This window comes from Cricetulus griseus (genome assembly GCF_003668045.3).
Source record: "Cricetulus griseus strain 17A/GY chromosome 1 unlocalized genomic scaffold, alternate assembly CriGri-PICRH-1.0 chr1_1, whole genome shotgun sequence".
Classification (NCBI taxonomy): Eukaryota; Metazoa; Chordata; class Mammalia; order Rodentia; family Cricetidae; genus Cricetulus; species Cricetulus griseus.
Window position 1 is genome coordinate 188,497,859 of NW_023276807.1, and position 17,909 is coordinate 188,515,767.

General features: G+C 46.5%; 2 protein-coding genes across 4 annotated transcripts in view; one reads left to right on the forward strand and one right to left on the reverse strand.

The window, feature by feature from the left end:
- Window positions 1–3,224: 3,224 nt before the first annotated feature.
- Window positions 3,225–8,409, reverse strand: Tnnc1 (troponin C1, slow skeletal and cardiac type). Its single transcript, XM_035452570.1, has 6 exons — window positions 8,245–8,409; window positions 4,978–5,008; window positions 4,602–4,748; window positions 4,161–4,275; window positions 3,520–3,656; window positions 3,225–3,433 (listed from the first exon to the last, which is right to left on the reverse strand). The coding sequence occupies exons 3-6, from the start codon at window positions 4,669–4,671 to the stop codon at window positions 3,402–3,404; spliced, it is 354 nt and encodes a 117-aa protein (XP_035308461.1). The 5' UTR covers window positions 4,672–4,748; window positions 4,978–5,008; window positions 8,245–8,409; the 3' UTR covers window positions 3,225–3,401.
- Nisch (nischarin) overlaps window positions 8,008–17,909 on the forward strand; it is a 38,679-nt gene continuing 28,777 nt past the window's right edge. For all 3 annotated transcript variants that reach the window (XM_027389534.2, XM_027389535.2, XM_027389536.2), the window contains exons 1-3: window positions 8,008–8,247; window positions 10,278–10,361; window positions 11,326–11,508. In XM_027389534.2, coding sequence (XP_027245335.2) covers window positions 8,146–8,247; window positions 10,278–10,361; window positions 11,326–11,508 — 369 coding nt within the window. In that variant the 5' untranslated portion in view covers window positions 8,008–8,145. The remainder of the gene's footprint in view (window positions 8,248–10,277; window positions 10,362–11,325; window positions 11,509–17,909) is intronic.

Sequence of the window (17,909 nt, forward strand, 5' to 3'; positions counted from 1 at the left end):
TCCATTGGGTGGGTCCCAGGAGTCAATCTCAGGTCACCCAGCTCGGTAGCAAGTGCCTTTACCCATTGAGCCATCTTCCGGGCCTGAAAATGGGAGTATTTTGTGCTATTTCTGCAACATGTTTTAAAGTATAGAATTTCATAAAAAGATAAATACCAAAACTGGATACAAAGAAACTTCCATCCCCAAAACCTCTGATCTAAATCTGTGCCTTCCCAAGCTTCCATATCTCAAGAAATGTCTGTGTGACCAAAACTCTAATGATTATCCAGGAGTCCCTAATCCTCTCAAGTTCAAGCCTTCAGCAATTTCTACACTAGTTCAAATTCTTCCCCAAGCCCTGCACCTTCTATGCTCCTTTACTCCAGCATTCCACAGTACCAAGAGCCACTCTGCCTCCTCATCCAGCTGCTGGCATGCCTCCTGGCTCTCCCTCTGCAGCCCCAAGAGTGCCTCACTCCTTAGGAAAGCTGAGTTGTTCAAGAGCGTGTAATGTATATTAGATTGGTAAATTGTTGTGTGCTGTTTAAGCTTGCAGAAAGTGGAACCTGGGAACCAGGGGAAGCTCTTCTGTCCCAGACTCCAGCATGCTTATTTCAAATATGCTCCAAAATGTTTCCTGTGGTAAACTAGCCCCCTAGCTCTGCAACAGGAGAGAGAGAGAAAGGAAACAGTCTAAGAATAAAAATACTGTGTCCTCGAGGACAGCCAGAAGGTCAACTGTTGCCAACTGATATTATTCAATCCTATGTTGTAAAAATGCCTGCAGTGAGGGTGGGGTGGGCTCAAGGTCATCGAAAGAGAACCCACAGAAACAACTAACCTGAGTTCATAGGAGCTCTGGACCAATAGCTAAGGAGCCTGCATGAGAACCACCTATGCCCTCTACATAGTTGTGATGGTTGTGTAGTTGGTCTATTTGTAGGACTCCTAACAGTGGGATCTGGGCCTGTCCCTAATACTTGGGATGGCTTTGGGTATCTATTCCTCATACTGGGTTGCCTCTCCCAGCCTTAATACAAAGAGAGGAGCTTGGTCCTACCTCAACTTAATATGCCAAGCTTTGTTGACACCCACAAGAGGCCTGCCTCTTTCTGAACAGAAAAAGAGTGGATTGGGGGGTAGGGCAAAGGGAAGGCAGGGGGAGAGAACGGGGGAAAGAAGGGAGGGGAAACAGTGGCAGGGATGTAAAATAAATAAACAAATTTAATTAGTAAAAATAAAAAATAAAAACAAAAATGCCTGCAGTAAGTATGAAGCCACAGGGCAGAAAGCTCACCTGGGACTGCTGGCTGCTTCAGCTTGTCCTTTTGGCTTCTACTGATGCTGTGATACCTGATTTGATGTTACCTATCTGATCATCAGGAGAAGGTCTCCTCCACCCAAGACTCTGGATTGGGAGCTCCAGACAGCTGCCTAAATGGAGTTGATTTCAGCTGAATGATTAGAAATCTCCAATTTGATGGTGTTTGTTGCCTTCTGTCTGCTCTCAGTGTGGCTGAGAGAGCACCTCTGCTGGATGATTTGATAATGTTCTGATAGCTGCTGCTTCTCTCTATCTGTGACTACCTACTTGTACTTTTGCTTGCTATATACTTAATAAACTCATTTAAACCCAAGGCAGACTAGTGAGATCACCTCTGAGCACTACATAACTGGGGTCCTGGCACTGCCCACCTCTCCCAGAGGCAGCTGGGGCTCAGCTTCTGTCCCAGTGCTACCTTCCTGTTTGAGATTCATTTCAAGTCTTTCCCCTGCATCCCACAGCTAGTCCATTGGTGTTCTTAGGGGTTCTGCTCAACACCTCCTTTTCTAGGAAACATTCCAAGATGGCTTTATGTCAGGCCATCACACCATTCTGCTTTCCTCACTGAGTTCCTTTGCCTTTTCATTTCCCAGAGCCAGCTAGAAATTCAGAGATTAGGAACAAGCCCTCGCTCTGATGTACCACAGCATCTAGCCCTATACTGTGGAGAGGGTGTGTGGAAGGCCACTGGAGGATGCAGGCTGTACCACCCACTGTGGCTCCTCCTACTTTGGGGCATCATCCCTGCTGGGTCACTCTGGATGTCTTTGTAGGACCCCAAATTCTCCAGTTCCCAATCCCAAGGGCAGGACTGTGGGGACCCATCTCCACTCTTCCCATGGCTCTGCAGGGACTGGGAACTCCTGGCAGCTCTTGCCTGGCCAGAGGCATGTCTAGAATTCCAAGACTCTCTCTGGAATGTGCAGCCTGTCTGGAGAATGCTTAGGCTGGGGCACAGGTGCAGAGGCTGGACAGCTACAGGGCAGATGGAGGACAGCTGCTGACATTCTGACTAGAGCCTGGCTGTCATTATCAGCTGTCTGTCCTGAAAGCATTGCTACCAACACCTCCACTTCCTTGCAAACTCCCAATTTTCCCTCCCCAGTCACTGTTCTGGCTACAGCTCTGACCCGGGCACCCCCGCTAAACTGGGGATGTCTCCAGACCTCAGGCCTTCATTTCCTGTCAGGGAAAAAGATCAGATGGGTGAATGGAGGTCAGTCTCAGAGGGCCAAAGAAACTAGACAGTAGGTCCATTTGACCTAGTGTGTCAGAGTCCTTGGCTGGCTGCAAGGTGGCTAAGCCCTCTTGTAGATTTGCCAAATGACCTTGGCTTTCTAGGCCATTGGGTCCTCATCTGTAAAGTGAATGATAGAGTGTGGAGTGAACTGCATGCTCGTCAGAGGCTGGAAGTTAATATTGCTGGTGGGAAACACAGGCAGTGGGAAGACAGCACCATAAGCCTGCTGGGTCGCACAAGATTTAGCTTTCTTCCAACCCGATGAGAAGTTGCTGTGCCAATGAGCACCCAGTACCCACTGAGCTAACTGCTCCCTGTGAGAGGGTATCTGTTGGCTGCTGTACTGGTTGACCCAGGCAGCTCACCCCCATGCCAGAGCCTGACTAGAATGGGAAAACGGGAATGGTCAGCTTTTAGTGAAGGTCAGTGTCTGCTCCACACCTTTCATGAATTTCAGGAGCTTGTTCAAATGCAGGTTCTGTGGCTACTGCAGGACCTAGTCACCAGGAAGGCACAAAGCAAAGTATCGCTGACCTAATGAAAGCCCTCTGGAAGAAGGTGGGTTGAGCAGTCAGAACACAGGTTCTGCAGCCAGCCTAACAGGGATGGAGTCATCAGGAAGGAGGGAACCCTGAGAAAAGACTGTGGCCCCAGGAAAATCAGAGCAAGACACCAGCCTTTGGGGAGTAAGGATTTATTTGCACTCCCCAGAACAGGAATGGGGAGAGAGGAATAGGGGGGACAAGGTTAAAGGACACAACCAGGTTCAGAATCTAGAGAACCTAGTTGCACCCATACCACAGGTCTGTCTGGAGAGGGAGGGCAGGCGTGGGCAACTCTCTGTAAAGTCAGTGTCTATTCCACACCCTTCATGAATTCCAGGAACTCTGTGGAAAGAGGACCATGTCTGGGTCAGAGGTTAAAGCTGGGCAGAGGATGAACAGTAGCAGATCTGGTTCTCTCACCCACTCACCATCATAGTCAATTCGGCCATCATTGTTTTTGTCACCGTCCTTCATGAGCTCTTCAATGTCATCTTCTGTAATAGTCTCGCCTGTAGCCTGCAGCATCATCTTCAGTTCATCCAAGTCAATGTAGCCATCAGCATTTCTACAGGAAGGGCAAAGGGAACCCCAGAGCTCATGAGAGGGTGGAGGAGGAGAGAAAGAGGTTCCCCACACATACAATCCCAGGAGGCAGGACCGGGACACTAGAAGATGGGCGTTGCTGTGTCTCATCATATAGGATGGGAGATAAACAGCAGGTATCTAGCATAGGATCTGAGACTACTCCTTCCTTCTTTCCTTCCTTCCTTCCTTCCTTCCTTCCTTCCTTCCTTTCCTCCCTCCTTCCCTCCCTCCTTCCTTCCTTCCCTCCCTCCCTCCTTCCTTCCTTCCCTCCTTCCTTCCTTCCTTTCTTGTTTTGTTTTTACAAGACAGGGTTTCTTTGTGTCCTGGAACTCACTCTGTAGCCTGGGCTGACCTTGAACTCATAGATCCGCCTGCCTCTGCCTCCAAGTGCAGGGATTAAAGGGGTGTGCCACCACCACCCAGCTGAGACTACCCCTTTATACCCTCTACTTGGGTCAGGGTCAGAAGCCAAGCATGTTCTCACTTGTCAAACATTCGGAAGAGGTCCGACAATTCCTCCTCAGACTTCCCTTTGCTGTCATCCTTCATACACCTAACCATCATGACAAGGAACTCATCAAAGTCCACTGTGCCACTGCCTGTGGGTAGACAGCAGGGCCAGAGAGAAGACATAGTTAGCATTCAGGCTGTGGCCTCCCCACACCAACGATATAGGACTAGTGTGTTCATTTGCCCACTCTTCTTGGATGAGGCAGAATCTTGCTCTGTAGTCCAAGCTGGCCTGGAGTTCCCTATGTGACACAATCACACTGGCTTCAACTCATTGCAGAGGTACTGCCTCAGCCTTCTTGGGATTGCAGGTATGAGCTATTTGTCAAGTTTCTGGATGATATGGCTAAAATCTGGAGGCCAGTGAACCCAGGGTGTTACATGTGTGGAGACTGGAGTGGGTGAAGGGGCTCACCATCTTCGTCCACTTCATCAATCATTTCCTGCAGCTCCTCCGGTGTGGGGTTCTGGCCCAGCATCCTCATCACCTTGCCCAGCTCCTTGGTGCTGATGCAGCCATCCTCCGCACCCAGGACAAAGATATCAAAGGCAGCCTTGAACTCTGTGTCCAATGGTAGGATGAGGAGACAGGATCAGCAGCCAAAACACTAGAAATCCAGGTCCCCAGGGCCACCAGCAAACTGCCCACCTCCCTCCAAGAGTCCTTTGAGGTCATAGCAAGGAGAGCCCCCCCCCAGACCATGGCCTCTAGTCTGGGGTTCTTTCCTGGAAAGGCATCCCCACATTTCCCTCCACCTAGCCCCACTGCCCCCTCGATGGGAGACACTCACCATTCTTCTGCTCTTCTGTCAACTGTTCTACCTAGAGAGGAAAAGGAACTCAGGGCCCAGACTCAGGCCTTAGTGGAGACTGCTGTAGAGAGTGACCCATTGTGGGAAGACCAACAATGGGAGAAGGCACACACTCCCAGGTTACAGAGGAAGTCCTCAGTCCTTCTTTCCTGCCTCCAAAGCCCTAAGGTGACCCTGCTGATCTTCCAGAAGCTGGGCTAGGGGCCAAGGTAACAGGCAAGGTGTCCTGAGTAACAATACTCAATGACCATTCCATGCCTTTTAGGTCACCCTAATGAAACCCAAGCTGCCTGGCCTAAGAGACAGCTGTCCCTCAGGTTGAGACAATAAAACTAATGTGGGGGTGAGCAAAGCCACCCACTGTAACCTGACCAGGGTGGCCGCTGAGCTATTTTTAAAGGAGGACAAAGTTAAACCTGGTGATTGTTCTGGGGACTTTGGTATGCAAGGGGTGGGGCAGTGTTATCTGCCCCCCTGGCCTACTGGTGCTGCCTCAGGAGCCAAAATTAGTCCCCAGCCCCGCCAGGCCTTGTATGGGCACTGGGTGGAGGGCTACCCCCCCAACACACACTCCAGCTCCACAGACTCCTACAAGATAGGCAAGGATACCATAGAAACCAGCTGCAGCCCTTCCCTGCTCACAAGAGGGGCCATATTCTGGGGGTGGGGGAAATTCCCAGGGAGCAGCTGTTTGCTAGGATTTTCTTGTCTCTGGAGCAGGTAGAGGTCGCATCAAAAGGCCCTTGGGGTCCCCGGGAGATTGCAAGATCTCGGAGTGCCTGTTCTCTAGCCCTGACTCTTACCACCCTCAGCGTCCACCTAAGCCCTGAGTCTACCAGACTGTACAAGGACTAGGTTTCAGTTTTCTGTTCCCTCTCTCCTACCTCCCCCCAGGCCTGGACCTTCTAAGCACCTTCCCCATCCCAGAATTCAAGTTCTGCACGCCTCCTCCCAGTCACCTTCCACCTTCTAAAGCATCTTCAGCCAGCTAAGTGGCTAGAGGAGAAGGGCAGATCTGAGCATGTAAGCAACAGATTGTAAGAGGTAGAAATGGGGGATGGAGGGAGGACTGGAGATACACAGAGAGACAAGGACTTGGAGAGACGGTGAGGAAGGAACAGAGAATGGAAAGACCTTGAGAAAGACCAAAAAGAATAGAAATACAAATACAGAGGTGTAGCCAAGACAGTGACAGACTAGACATTTAGAAACAGAGGAAGAGACAGGATGCTAAAAACTGAGATCACACCCTCTAGCCACCCTGACAGCACCTCTCCAGACCCCGGGACTCCCACCTTCTCTGCACCCTCCAAATGTCAGTCTACCATTCCTTTGAGGGGCTTAGCTACAGATGTATGGGGCCTCTTTTGAATCTTCCATCACTTCCCTGGGACACCCCTGTCCCCCATTCTGAGCTGAGTGAACCCCAATGGTCCTACCCACCCCAACCTTTTTAAGACTTATCTCTCACCGCAGCTTTGTAGATGTCATCCATGCTGGAGGCAGCTCACAGGACAGGCTACTGGGGTTGCCAGCCAGCCAGGGCTTAAATAGCCCTGCCTCCCTCCACCTCCTGCTGCAGTCCCAGTCCAGCCCACCACTGCCTGCAATATCCTCCACCCCCTCCCCTGGTCCCTGTAATCTCAGGCTGGCTAGAGTCCCTGTATCCTCTGCCTGGGCCAGGAACTATGAAGGACCGCAAGGACCAGGTCTCTTGGCACCTGTTCTCCATACCCCACAGGGAATTCTCAAGAAAAAACAGACTTATTGTATTTATTTTATGTGTGCACGTGGAGGTCAGAGAATAACTTGCAGGAGTCATTTATCTCCCTCCACTGCCTAGATACCCAAGACTGAACTCGAGTCTTCAGGCTTGACAGCAAGCACCTAAATGCACTACATAGATGCCATCTCAATAGCCCCAGGAAAAGTTTCTTGAATGAATGAAAACATGGAGTTCAGGCCCAGACAGAAAATGTGAAGTATTGGGCTCCAGGCCAGCCAGGTCCCTAAAAACAGTTCAATCTTCTATTCAATCAGAGAGGTGGGTGATAACACCCCCACTTTCTATATAAGGAAACAAGAAGCTTTCAAACGGACAATGACAGTGACAGTGACTGACCTAAGATCAGGCTACACCTCTCTGGAGGGGGCAACACACAAGCAGAGGCTGGCAGTGTAAGCCCTGTCAAGAAGAGCCTCCTATGTGAGGTTCAGAGTATAACATGGCACTGGTAAGAGGAGAAGTCCCTGGCCTACCTAAGATAGGCTGGCCTGGAGCCCTTCAGCCAGATCTGCCACATCCCAACCTTCTGTCTCTCAAGGACAGCAATGTTCACTTTGGACTTGAGTTAGCTGTGCTCTGTGATTCAACAAGTATCCCCTATCTATATCAGAATTCCAGTTAGGTCATCTCTTCTGCAGCTAGGTCTTCCCCATGGCTAATGATGTTTCCTCATTCGAGTATGGATGCTTTTGTGTTCAGGGCCAGTCTGTGTTCCCCTCAATTTGAGCTCTTGCAGGATGTCATCTGAGGAAGCAGATATCCCTTCCCCCGACCTGCATCTCTGCTTCATATTCTTTCCCCCTGAACACACATCAGTTTGCAGCCTAACACACAACGGGGATGTGAAGAGCCATGCATAATCACCACACTCAACTCTCCATCACTACAAGGAACCACAGACCACCTAAATATCAGAGTCACTCTGGTCCTTGCTCCAGCTCTAAGTCCAGTTCTTATCTTCTTCATCTTTCTCTTGCTATACAGGGAATGAGCCTAACTGCCACACGAGATCCTATTGATGTCCCCTCTGGAAACTGACGACTGAGTTCGGATTGCTCAGAAGGCCCCTGGCCTCTTGGCCTCCGTTGCTGAGGGCCCAGCGGACAATAACCACAACTACAAGAAACGTGAGAAGCTACACAGGTATACAAAGGCAAGCCCGCAGGAGCTACGCATGCGTGCCATTGGCGGGCTTGTCAATTATGGGTGAGGGGCGGAGCGAGGGTGCGAGAAGGCAGCGGGGCCAAGATGGCGGCGCCGGTGCGGGCGGGGGGCGGCGGGTTGGGGGGCGGCGGGACGCTGACCCCGCCCCCTGCTGCTGCCAGTCTGCGCCGGGCGTCGGCAGCGGCGGAGCCCGCAACATGGCGGCGGCGGCGGCAGCACTCAGCTTCGGGCCCGAGCGGGAGGCCGAGCCGGCCAAGGAGGCGCGCGTCGTGGGTTCCGAGCTCGTGGACACGTACACGGTGTGCTGGGGGACGCGGGCACCCCAAGTGGGCCTAGCGCCTGGAACCGCGAGTCCAAGTCGGGGGCTCGAGGAGGGGTCTGGGTCGCACATCCTCTGAGTGGGTAGAAGATTCTGCGATAGCGACGGGGAGCACTGGAAATGGGGTTCTCAGAGGAAGGGGCTGGGTTGCATAGGTCCCGGAGGAGGTTCTAGGGCGGGGCTGGGGGGGGATAGAGGGAAAGGGTGCGCGATCAGAAAAGGAGACTTGTGTAGGAGGAATCAGAGGGTAAAGGAGGACCTGGGGAGGAAGGGATGTGTAGATGCGATGGAGTCTCTCTAGGACCTCCAGACGAGGAGGGACGCCGGCCTAAGAGACCTTGATAGGGAGACTGGGAGGAAGGGGACTCTAAAGGGGTGGTCTCTGAATGATGGAACCAAAGGAAAGGGCCAGGGATCCTCAGGTGGTGAAGGAGAGGGGGCGGTTCTTGATCTCCACCCCCACCCCCACCCCCACACACTCCAGTCGCAGTCCAGACCAGCCCTGCAAAGTGAGGAAGGGATATGGGAAAATGGGCCCTGAGGGGTCTGGTGGGAAAGAATTGGACCCTAGTCGTTGGGAAAAGACAAGTTAGTTACCTCGGGGCTGAAGAACGGGACTTACAGACCTTAGGGGACTTCACAAGCGAGGGCCATATCCTTGTAGGCTACAAGGGAGGCCCTACATAAAGGAAGGTAGTTATGTTGATGGTGTTAGAAGCCCTCTTGGGTCTGGATAGGGTTGGATGCCAGGCTGCCAAGTGAAAACTTGTTCTGTGGTGGGGGCTCATAGAGTACTTCTCTGTCTCCTTGTCCTTTGTTCCCAGGGTGGACAGTGGTAAGGGCCTTGGCCCTGCCTTTGCCTCACCCTATTGGCTCCCATCCTAATACCGGATCCTGAGGGCTGTTCCTCTATCTCTTCTTCCCCTGGCAAGGAAAGGGAACTATTGCAGTGAAATTCTGGCTGGTGCCTCCTGGAGCAACAGGCTGGTGCTGAAGAAATGGCTGCCTCTGGGGGTCAGAGGAATCAGCCTCTGACTATTCCCACTCACCTTTCCCTGATACACAGAGATGGGGAAGCTAGGACCACGGAGCTTGCTCATCTAGTTAAGAGATGAGGTCACTCAGCTATGACTAGCTGCAGTCAGTAGAGGTTCATCTCCAAAAAGCTCTTCCTGTTCGGGGCTTTGTCCTACCTCATATGTGTCGGGGAGCAAGGTGGTGATCAAGCTGACCAGCATTTGTCCCTGGGTGTGCTGCGTTGGATGTTATTAACATACCTGCCTTTTGTTAGGTGTTAGGGCTGCACAAATCATTTCATACTTATTGCTTTACTTGATCCTTAAGCTTACCGGGCTTTAAAATGGAGGAATTGAAGCCTAGAGAGAACTTAGGCTCCTAGTCACTTACATAAGCTGCACATAAGCCACGCCCAGGAAATGGGATAGCCAGATTTTTGAACCCAGGTTTTCTTAACCAGCAAAACCATATTGCCTTCTGCTAAACATGATTGAGCGACTGCTGCCCCTGGGGGCATGGTGCCTTGACTCCTGGTTCAACAGTAGAATTCAAAACCACAGCTAGTGGGAAATGTTGACAGAAGACCTGCTTCCAGAATGGAGTCAGGGTACCTGAAAAGATGTGTAGCAGAGACACTGGTCCTGCTACACTGGGCTCTGCTCTGCCTCCCTTAGTAGGGGCAGCCTTGCCTACAAGTCAGGTTGAGTTTTGAATTAATGTGGAGGCAGGATTTAAAAATCTAAGGATTGATTTGTGTTGAGCTAGTCACATTTCCATTCCTTCCTGATGACTGAAGCACAGCTTTACTCCAGACCTCACAGAGCTTGTGGGAGAGGCTAAGGAAGGTTGGGCCACCACTGCTCAGTAGGGGTCAGGAGCACATGGCATGTGGAAGGGTACCTGATTCTGGATCTTAGGGAGTGGGGTCTGAATACTTGGCAGCTATTGTGGGGGTAGGTTTCCCTTGCCACAAGGAATCATTTTTCCCTTTAGGTTTATATCATACAGGTTACTGATGGCAACCATGAGTGGACAATCAAGCACCGTTACAGCGACTTTCATGACCTACATGAAAAGGTAATCTTAAGAGTTGGGAACCTGTATCTCAGGGCTTAAGGGCTTGAGGACCATGTCTCCATTGTGCCACACAATGGAGGATAAAACTACCTCCACACCTATTGTGTGCTAATTTTTTTTAAGAATTTTTTTATGGCCGGTCATAGTGATACATGCCTTTCATACCAGCACTTGGGAAGCAGAGATAGGTGGATCTCTGTGGTTTGATGCAGCCTGGTCTACAAAGTGAGTTCCAGGACAGCCAGGGCTGTTATACAGAGAAACCCTGTCCTATATTTAGGTGGGAGGGGGATGCACACATGCCACGGCCCATGTAGAGAGTTTGTGAGAGCTGGTTCTCCTTCCACCACATAGGCCCCAGGGATTGAACTCAGATCATGAGATTCAGCAGCAAGCACCTTTACCAGATGAGCCATCCCGTGGGCTTTATAGTTTACTTTAGTAGAACAGTTCCTTAATGCATCTGGCAAAAGAAATGGTTGGTCCTAGGAGTTCAACCCTAGTATGAGACCATCTAGAGTAGTATATTTAAATTTTATTTTAAGATTGCCATATTCCTGAGGAAAGCACAGGCTTGAACTTGTTCCACAAGATATGTATTTATTCTTTATCAACAGATTGAGGTTATATTTTTCCTTTGCTTTTAGAAAGAGCTGCTTTTCTGTGGGATGTTTATAGTGAGAGTGTCTTAAAGATACAACACAGAATCCTTTAGTTTTCGAACTTCAGGGGGCCATAAGCACTACTTTTCTCAGTGTCCTCAAAGACTAAAGATGGAATTTCTCACTTGGAATTATATTAGTATTTCCAGTATGGTTTGGATTTGAAAAGGTCACATCCCAGATGAACTAGCTGGAGCACTAATCCTAGCACTGCTACCAAGAGTGGCTGTAGAAGATGTGATTGACAGCCTGGGTCTTACACAGATAGAGTCTGTGGTTGATGTGCTTGTGTTTTCTTACAGCTTGTTGCAGAGAGAAAAATTGACAAAACTCTACTTCCACCCAAAAAGATAATTGGAAAGAACTCCAGAAGCTTGGTAGAGAAGAGGGAGAAGGACCTGGAGGTGTACCTCCAGACTCTCCTGACCACCTTCCCCGATGTGGCTCCCAGAGTTTTGGCCCACTTCTTGCATTTTCACTTCTATGTAAGTTCCCTTTGGGGTTCTCAACTTTGTCTATCAACCCCAGCCACCAAAGTTCAAGACATAGACCTCAACTTTGAGGGGAAGCAGTCAGAAGATAGAGGAATGGGTCAGATCATGGTTGCTGGTGGGTTTATGTTAAATCAGACTGGCCAAGTATTTTCTACTACAAAGGCATTTTGTTTTGCAAAAATATCTCTTGATTTTTAAGGTAGATTTCCCTCCTAGTGGGTGAGGATGGACTAGGAAGAAGTAATGACTGGTATAGTCATACTGTTGCAGTGTTGGCTCAGACTCAGTGCCAATGAGAAAATTAGTCATTCTTTGATTCCAAGATTATTTTTGGTATTGTACATTTGTGTGGGATGTGTACATGTCAGTGTAAACACCATGTAAACCAGAGAGGATGTTGGGTCCCCTGGAGCTTGAGTTACAGGAGGTTGTGAGTCACCCGGGAAAGTGAATTTGGGTCCTCTATAAATGCAGTTTGCTCTTTTAGCTGCTGAACCATCTCTCCAGCTTGGAATTAGTTCTTCTTAATCAATGAATTGCCATAATGGGGCTCATGGCAGATATCCCCACTGCCAGCGTATCGAAGCTGCATAATAGAGCAGCTCTACTCTCCCTTCTGGGCAGAGAATGATGTGCTACTGGTGACTGAATAAATTTTGCTAGGCACAAGGATTATCAGTTTGTGGCTGCTCAGAGCTGTATGGCAAGACTGTGTCTCAAAAACAATAAAAGGTAAAACATAATTAAGTTGTTACACCTTAAGAATGGTAGTTTAGCAGTGTGGAGCCAAATATCAAAAGCCATTGGCAGTTTATGTCTGAGAATTTCTTCTTTTTTTTTTTAAGATTTATTTATTATGTATACAGTGTTCTGCCTGCATCTATGCCTGCAGACCAGAAGGGGGCACCAGATCTCATTACTGATGGTTGTGAACCATCATGTGGTTGCTGGACCTCTAGAAGAGCAGCCAGTGTGCTCTTAACCACTGATCCATCTCTCCAGCCCCTGGGAATTTATTCTAAGGAAAGTTAAGACAACTGTAAAAGTAGTCATTTCAAGACTCCGAGCAAGATACTGAAGACAATACAGAGAACAGTCAGAAGAAGTTTCTTTAAAAAATAAAATAAAATAAAATCAAGCCAAGCCAGGAGGTATGGTGGCACACACCTGCAGTTCAACACTTTTCCAGACTGCAGTTCAAAGCCAGCCTGGCCTGTGCATGAAGGCTTGTCTTAGAAAATCCAAACAAGCCTGGGCATGGTGACACATGCCTTTTATCTTGGCAGGTATAAGCAGGCAAATCTCTGAGTTTGAAATTTGCCAGGACTGAGACTCCTGTCTCCAAACAAACAAAACAAAACAGTGGGTAGGTGCTGGGCAGTGGTGGCGTATGTCTTTAATCCCAGCACTCAGGAGGCAGAAGCAGGCGGAGCTCTCTCTGTGAATTTGAGACCAGCCTGGTCTACAAGAGCTAGTTCCAGGACATCCTCCAAAGCCACAGAGAAACCCTGTCTCGAAAAGCCAAAAAAAAAAAAAAAAGTGTTAGCCAAGCAATTTGACATCATGTTGCTGGTATAGCTGTGGGCCTTCTATCATGGGAAAATAAATCTGTAAGAGGAACAAGTCCTTGCTGCCATTCGGGCGCATGCCTTTAATCCCAGCACTTGAGAGCCAGCAGCAGATGGATCTTTGTGAGTTCAAGGCCAGCCTGGTCTACATAGGAAGCTTCAAACCAGCCAAGGCTACAAAATGAGACTGGCTCAACACCCCCCCCCAAAAAAAAAAAAAAAAAAAAAAACCACAAAGGAACAGGTCGTAAAACAGTATATAAACTGGGGTTCTAGTTTTATAAGAAAAGGGGTCACATTGATGTAGTTTGTGAAGATCTACATGAAACAGTTTTCTTTGAGAGGTTTTCTGATAACATATATCTACTATTTAATTATTTTCCCTTTAAGTGATGAAGATGGCCTTGGCTTATAGGAAGTACCATTTTTAAAAATAAATCTTTCTTGAAATTGCAGAATATATTTTTCGGAGTACTAAATAGAGCCTAGAGATTTGGAATTTGGTGATGTGGCTAGCCTTCTACCACTAAGCTAGAAGGGACTGTAAACGTTAGAATGCGTCTGCATACCACCTCCTGTTGTGAATGTCTTTTTACATTTCCTCCAATAAGAAAGAAACTCTCATTCCCTGTGTGAGTCTGCCAAATAAACTTCACAAAACTTCCATTTTCTACTGAAGAACGAAACCCAATAAAAATCTCTTTGAAAATGTAATTTGTTGCTTAAGGCTGTATTTGGGGAGGCTTTCCCAGCTGCTGCAGGTTTGCCCAACTCTGAGCCAGAAAAGGCCTGGAATACTCTGTTTAGTTAGACTTTCCTGTGGCAGTTCTGAGGCCACCCTAACTCTGTGATTTTGGTTTGAAGCATGGCCTCGGAGCTGTTTGGACATATTTGACATTATTGATATCAAACATGTATATAGGTTATATAAATCTGAGGATTTTAAAAGTAATTAACCTGTCATTAGATTAAGACAAGTTTCTCAGCCATGGCACTGTCATTGTTCTGAACTGTGAGGGGCACTGCTTAGCAGCATCCCGGCTCTATCGACATCCTTCCCTGTCCGTCCACTAAAATTCTTTTCTCTAGAGGAGACAATGCCCATCTTCTCCTGGTGGGAAGGGGGCAAAATCACCCAGCTGAGACCCTTTGGGCTAGATCTTCCTTTAAATTTAAATTTTAAACCAACACAGTCTAAGAGCACTGTCGGTTTTTTCTGCAGGCAGGGGCTCTCTAGGGAATCTTTGTCTTAGCCAGTATCTGCCTGGGGGTTGTCCCAGATACATCTGTCTGTTGTGTGCTGACATTGGATGAGGTGGATAGACCCAGGGAACCCTATTTGGCTATGGTGTGGAAATTTTATTTTGTTAAGACAGACTTTCACTATATAGACATATTGGCATAAGATTTGTACCACAGTCTAGGGTGGCCTTGAACTTGTAGTGATCCTCCTGCCTCTTCCTCCTGAATACTGCAATTACAGTAAATGCTGACATACTTGGCTTTGTTGTGGTTGTTGCTGTTGTTTTCTTTTTATTTAGGGAGAATTACTTTTAGATTGAGATATAATTCACATACTACAAAATTCACTGTAAGTATACAATCCAATAGTTTTTAGTAGATCCACAAAGTTGTGAAATGAACATTGCTGTCTTAATTCCAGAACACTTCATCACCCACAACACAGCCCTGTATTTAGTGCAGTGTCTGTCCTTTCCTTTCCCCAGCCCTTGGCACTCACTGCCTCACTTTCTGCCTCTAGGAGTTTGCTTGTTCTCGGTGTTTTGTATAAGTAGTTCATGTAACATTTAGCAACTTAATTTAATTCTAGGGTCCAGTCATGTTGTAGCATTAATCTTTTAGACCTTTTATGACTAGCATATCTTTGGATATACATTTAGAAATCCCTTTTTAATCTGAGTTTGAATCCCATAGTTTCTGTTGCCTCCTGGCAACCATGGTTTGAAAATGTTAAATGGAAAATTCCAGAAGTAAACAATTCATGAGTTTTAAATGTACCATTCTGAGTAGTGTGGTGAACTCTTTCACAAACTCAGCTCTTTGTCTGGTATACGCATACTATACATACATCACTTAATAGTAGCCATCTCAGTCGTCAGAGCAAGTGCTCCAGTGTCACAGTGCTGTGTCCGGGTAACTGATTTTATGCAGTAAAAACCCAGAGCACCTGAGTCATGATGCTGGCAATGAAGTGCTTCCTGGAAGTATTTCCTGATAGACAAAAGTAAAAGATACTTTGAGAGAACACATTACATAATTTGTATTACAACATATTGTTTTAACAATTTTATTTTAGGATATTAATGTTTGGCTCTGCCTTATTTTAGATTAGACTTTAGCATGAGTATGCATTTATGGGAAAGGATGGAGTATATGAACTGTATAGTTTTGGGCATCTGTGGGTTTTAGAGCATGCTCTCCATGCCTGAGGAAGGACTGCCTTACCATATTGTGTTTCTCCATTCATCATCCCCTTATCTGAGATAATGAATACATTGGAAGGACTCCAGGAGACAGCTAAAACCAAGGCTAACGCTGAACCCTACTGTGTTCTTTCCTTCATATGCATATACAAATCCATTGTTTTTTCTATCCTATTTCTATGGTTATATATTCTAACCATAACTTTTTCAGTTTGAAGTATCACAGCAAATCTAGCAGGAATTTCTTCTTCACAATTTTCTGGATAGAAGGTTCATTTTTACTGTAGATCTTAACTAATTTATTTTCTTATTAAATTAAAAACTTTTTAAAAATTTTATTTATCATGTATATAGTATTCTGTCTACATAACTAAAGAGGACACGAGATCTCATTACAGATGGTTGTGAGCCACCATGTGGTTGCTAGGAATTGAATTCAGGACCTCAGGAAGAACAGCCAGTGCTCTTAACCTCTGAGCCGTCTCTCTAGCCCCAAATTAGAAACTTTTTATCTTTTCTCTTTGGAGATACTTTAAGACTTGTCTTGGGTCTTATCTGAATTCCCACATATTCAGACTGTTCTAAATTCAAGTAAAAGTTATTTAAACACATGCATCTCAATACTGTGGTAGCCAAGATGGCTGCTAAAAATTAGTAGACTACTAAGTGCTGAATATATTAAGTAGGTATGCTGGACAAAAGACCGACTCATGTTCCAGGAGGGACAGAGTAGAACAACTGGGGAGTTCATGGTACTCATAGTGGTGTGCAATTTTAAACTTACGAATTTTTTATTTCTGACATTTTTCATTTAACAATTTTGGACTGTAGTCAACCATGAATAACCCCAGAAAATGAAGTTGGATAAAGGGAATTGGGGAAGACTACTGCATAAGGTTTTATGTAAATGTGTGTTACATACCTACTGGTTATACCCAGAAGAGGAAGGTGAGTTATATAGTAACCCATGACTTTTTGAGGAAGCACCAGATTCTTTTTCCATTTTCAGTCACAATGTATAGGCTCCATTTCCCCACACCCTTACCTGCACTTGCACTTGTCTTTGTTTTTTTCCTAGTTGTCATAGTAGTTGTGAAGTAGTTCCATTGTGGTTTTGGCTTGCAGTTGCACCATGATTAATGATGCTGAGACTTTTTTAAATATGCTTATTGGCCATTTGTATCTTTGGAGAAATGGGTTTAAATCCTTGTCCTTGTAACATTAGGTTTTTCTTTCTTTTTTTATAATCTATTTTTATTTTATGTGCATTGGTGTTTTGCCTGCATATATGTCTGTGTGAGTGTGTCAGAAGCCCTGGATAAAGTTACAAACAGGGTAGAGTTGCCATGTGGGTGCTAAGAATTGAACCAGGTCCTCTGGAAGAGCAGGCAGTGCTCATAACCGTTAAGTATCTCTCCAGCCCTTTTGTGTCCCTCCCCCCCCCCTTTTTTTTTTGGTTTTCTTTTTGTTGAGTTCTAAGAGTTCTTTATATATTCTGGATGCTAGACCCTTATCAGAAGTGTGATATGCGAATAACTTACGTTCCACGAAGGTTTTTTGGTTTGGTTTGGTTTTTAACCCTTTATTCTTTGTGTGCGTGAGCGTGTGTGTGCGCGCGCGCGCTGCCTTTTACATACTAAACATGGACTACATTGAGCTCTACCCACAGCCTTTCACTTTATTTTGTTGTTGTTTCATGGGACATGGTCTCTACATAGATGGCTTAGAACCATATAAGAACAAGCTGGCCTCAAACTTACCATCCTTCTGCCTCAGCCTCCTGAGTGTTGTGATTATAGGCATGTACCACCACACCTGGCTTCCTTTACCTGATAATATCCTTTAAAAATATTTATTTATTTTTATTTTATGTTTATGGGTGTTTTGCCTCAATATATGTCTATGCACCATGTGTGTAGTGCCTGTGGAAGCCAGAAGATGGTTCAGATCCCCTGGCACTGGAGTTATGGACAGTTGTTACCTAAATGGGTGCTGGGACTTGAACCCTGGTCCTCTGCAGGAGCAGCAAGTTTTCTTAACCACTGAGCCCTTGGTAGTATTTTTTTGAAGCATACATGTTTTAGATTTTGACAAAGTTCATTTTTTATATATTTTGGTCACTTGTATTTTTGGTGCCATATCTGAGAAACCATTGACTAATTAGTGTCACAAAAATTTATAATTACATTTTCTCTTACGAGTTTTTTTTAATTGTATTTACTTAGAAACATTCAGAATGTCAACAATTTTTTTTGTAATTACAGAATAGTATTCAGTTAACAGAACAATTATCTTCGTATAAGCTGCATCAGAGACAACTGAAGATGGCAAAAAAAAACCCAAAAACAAACAAAAAAACAACAACAAAAAAGCTATTGTC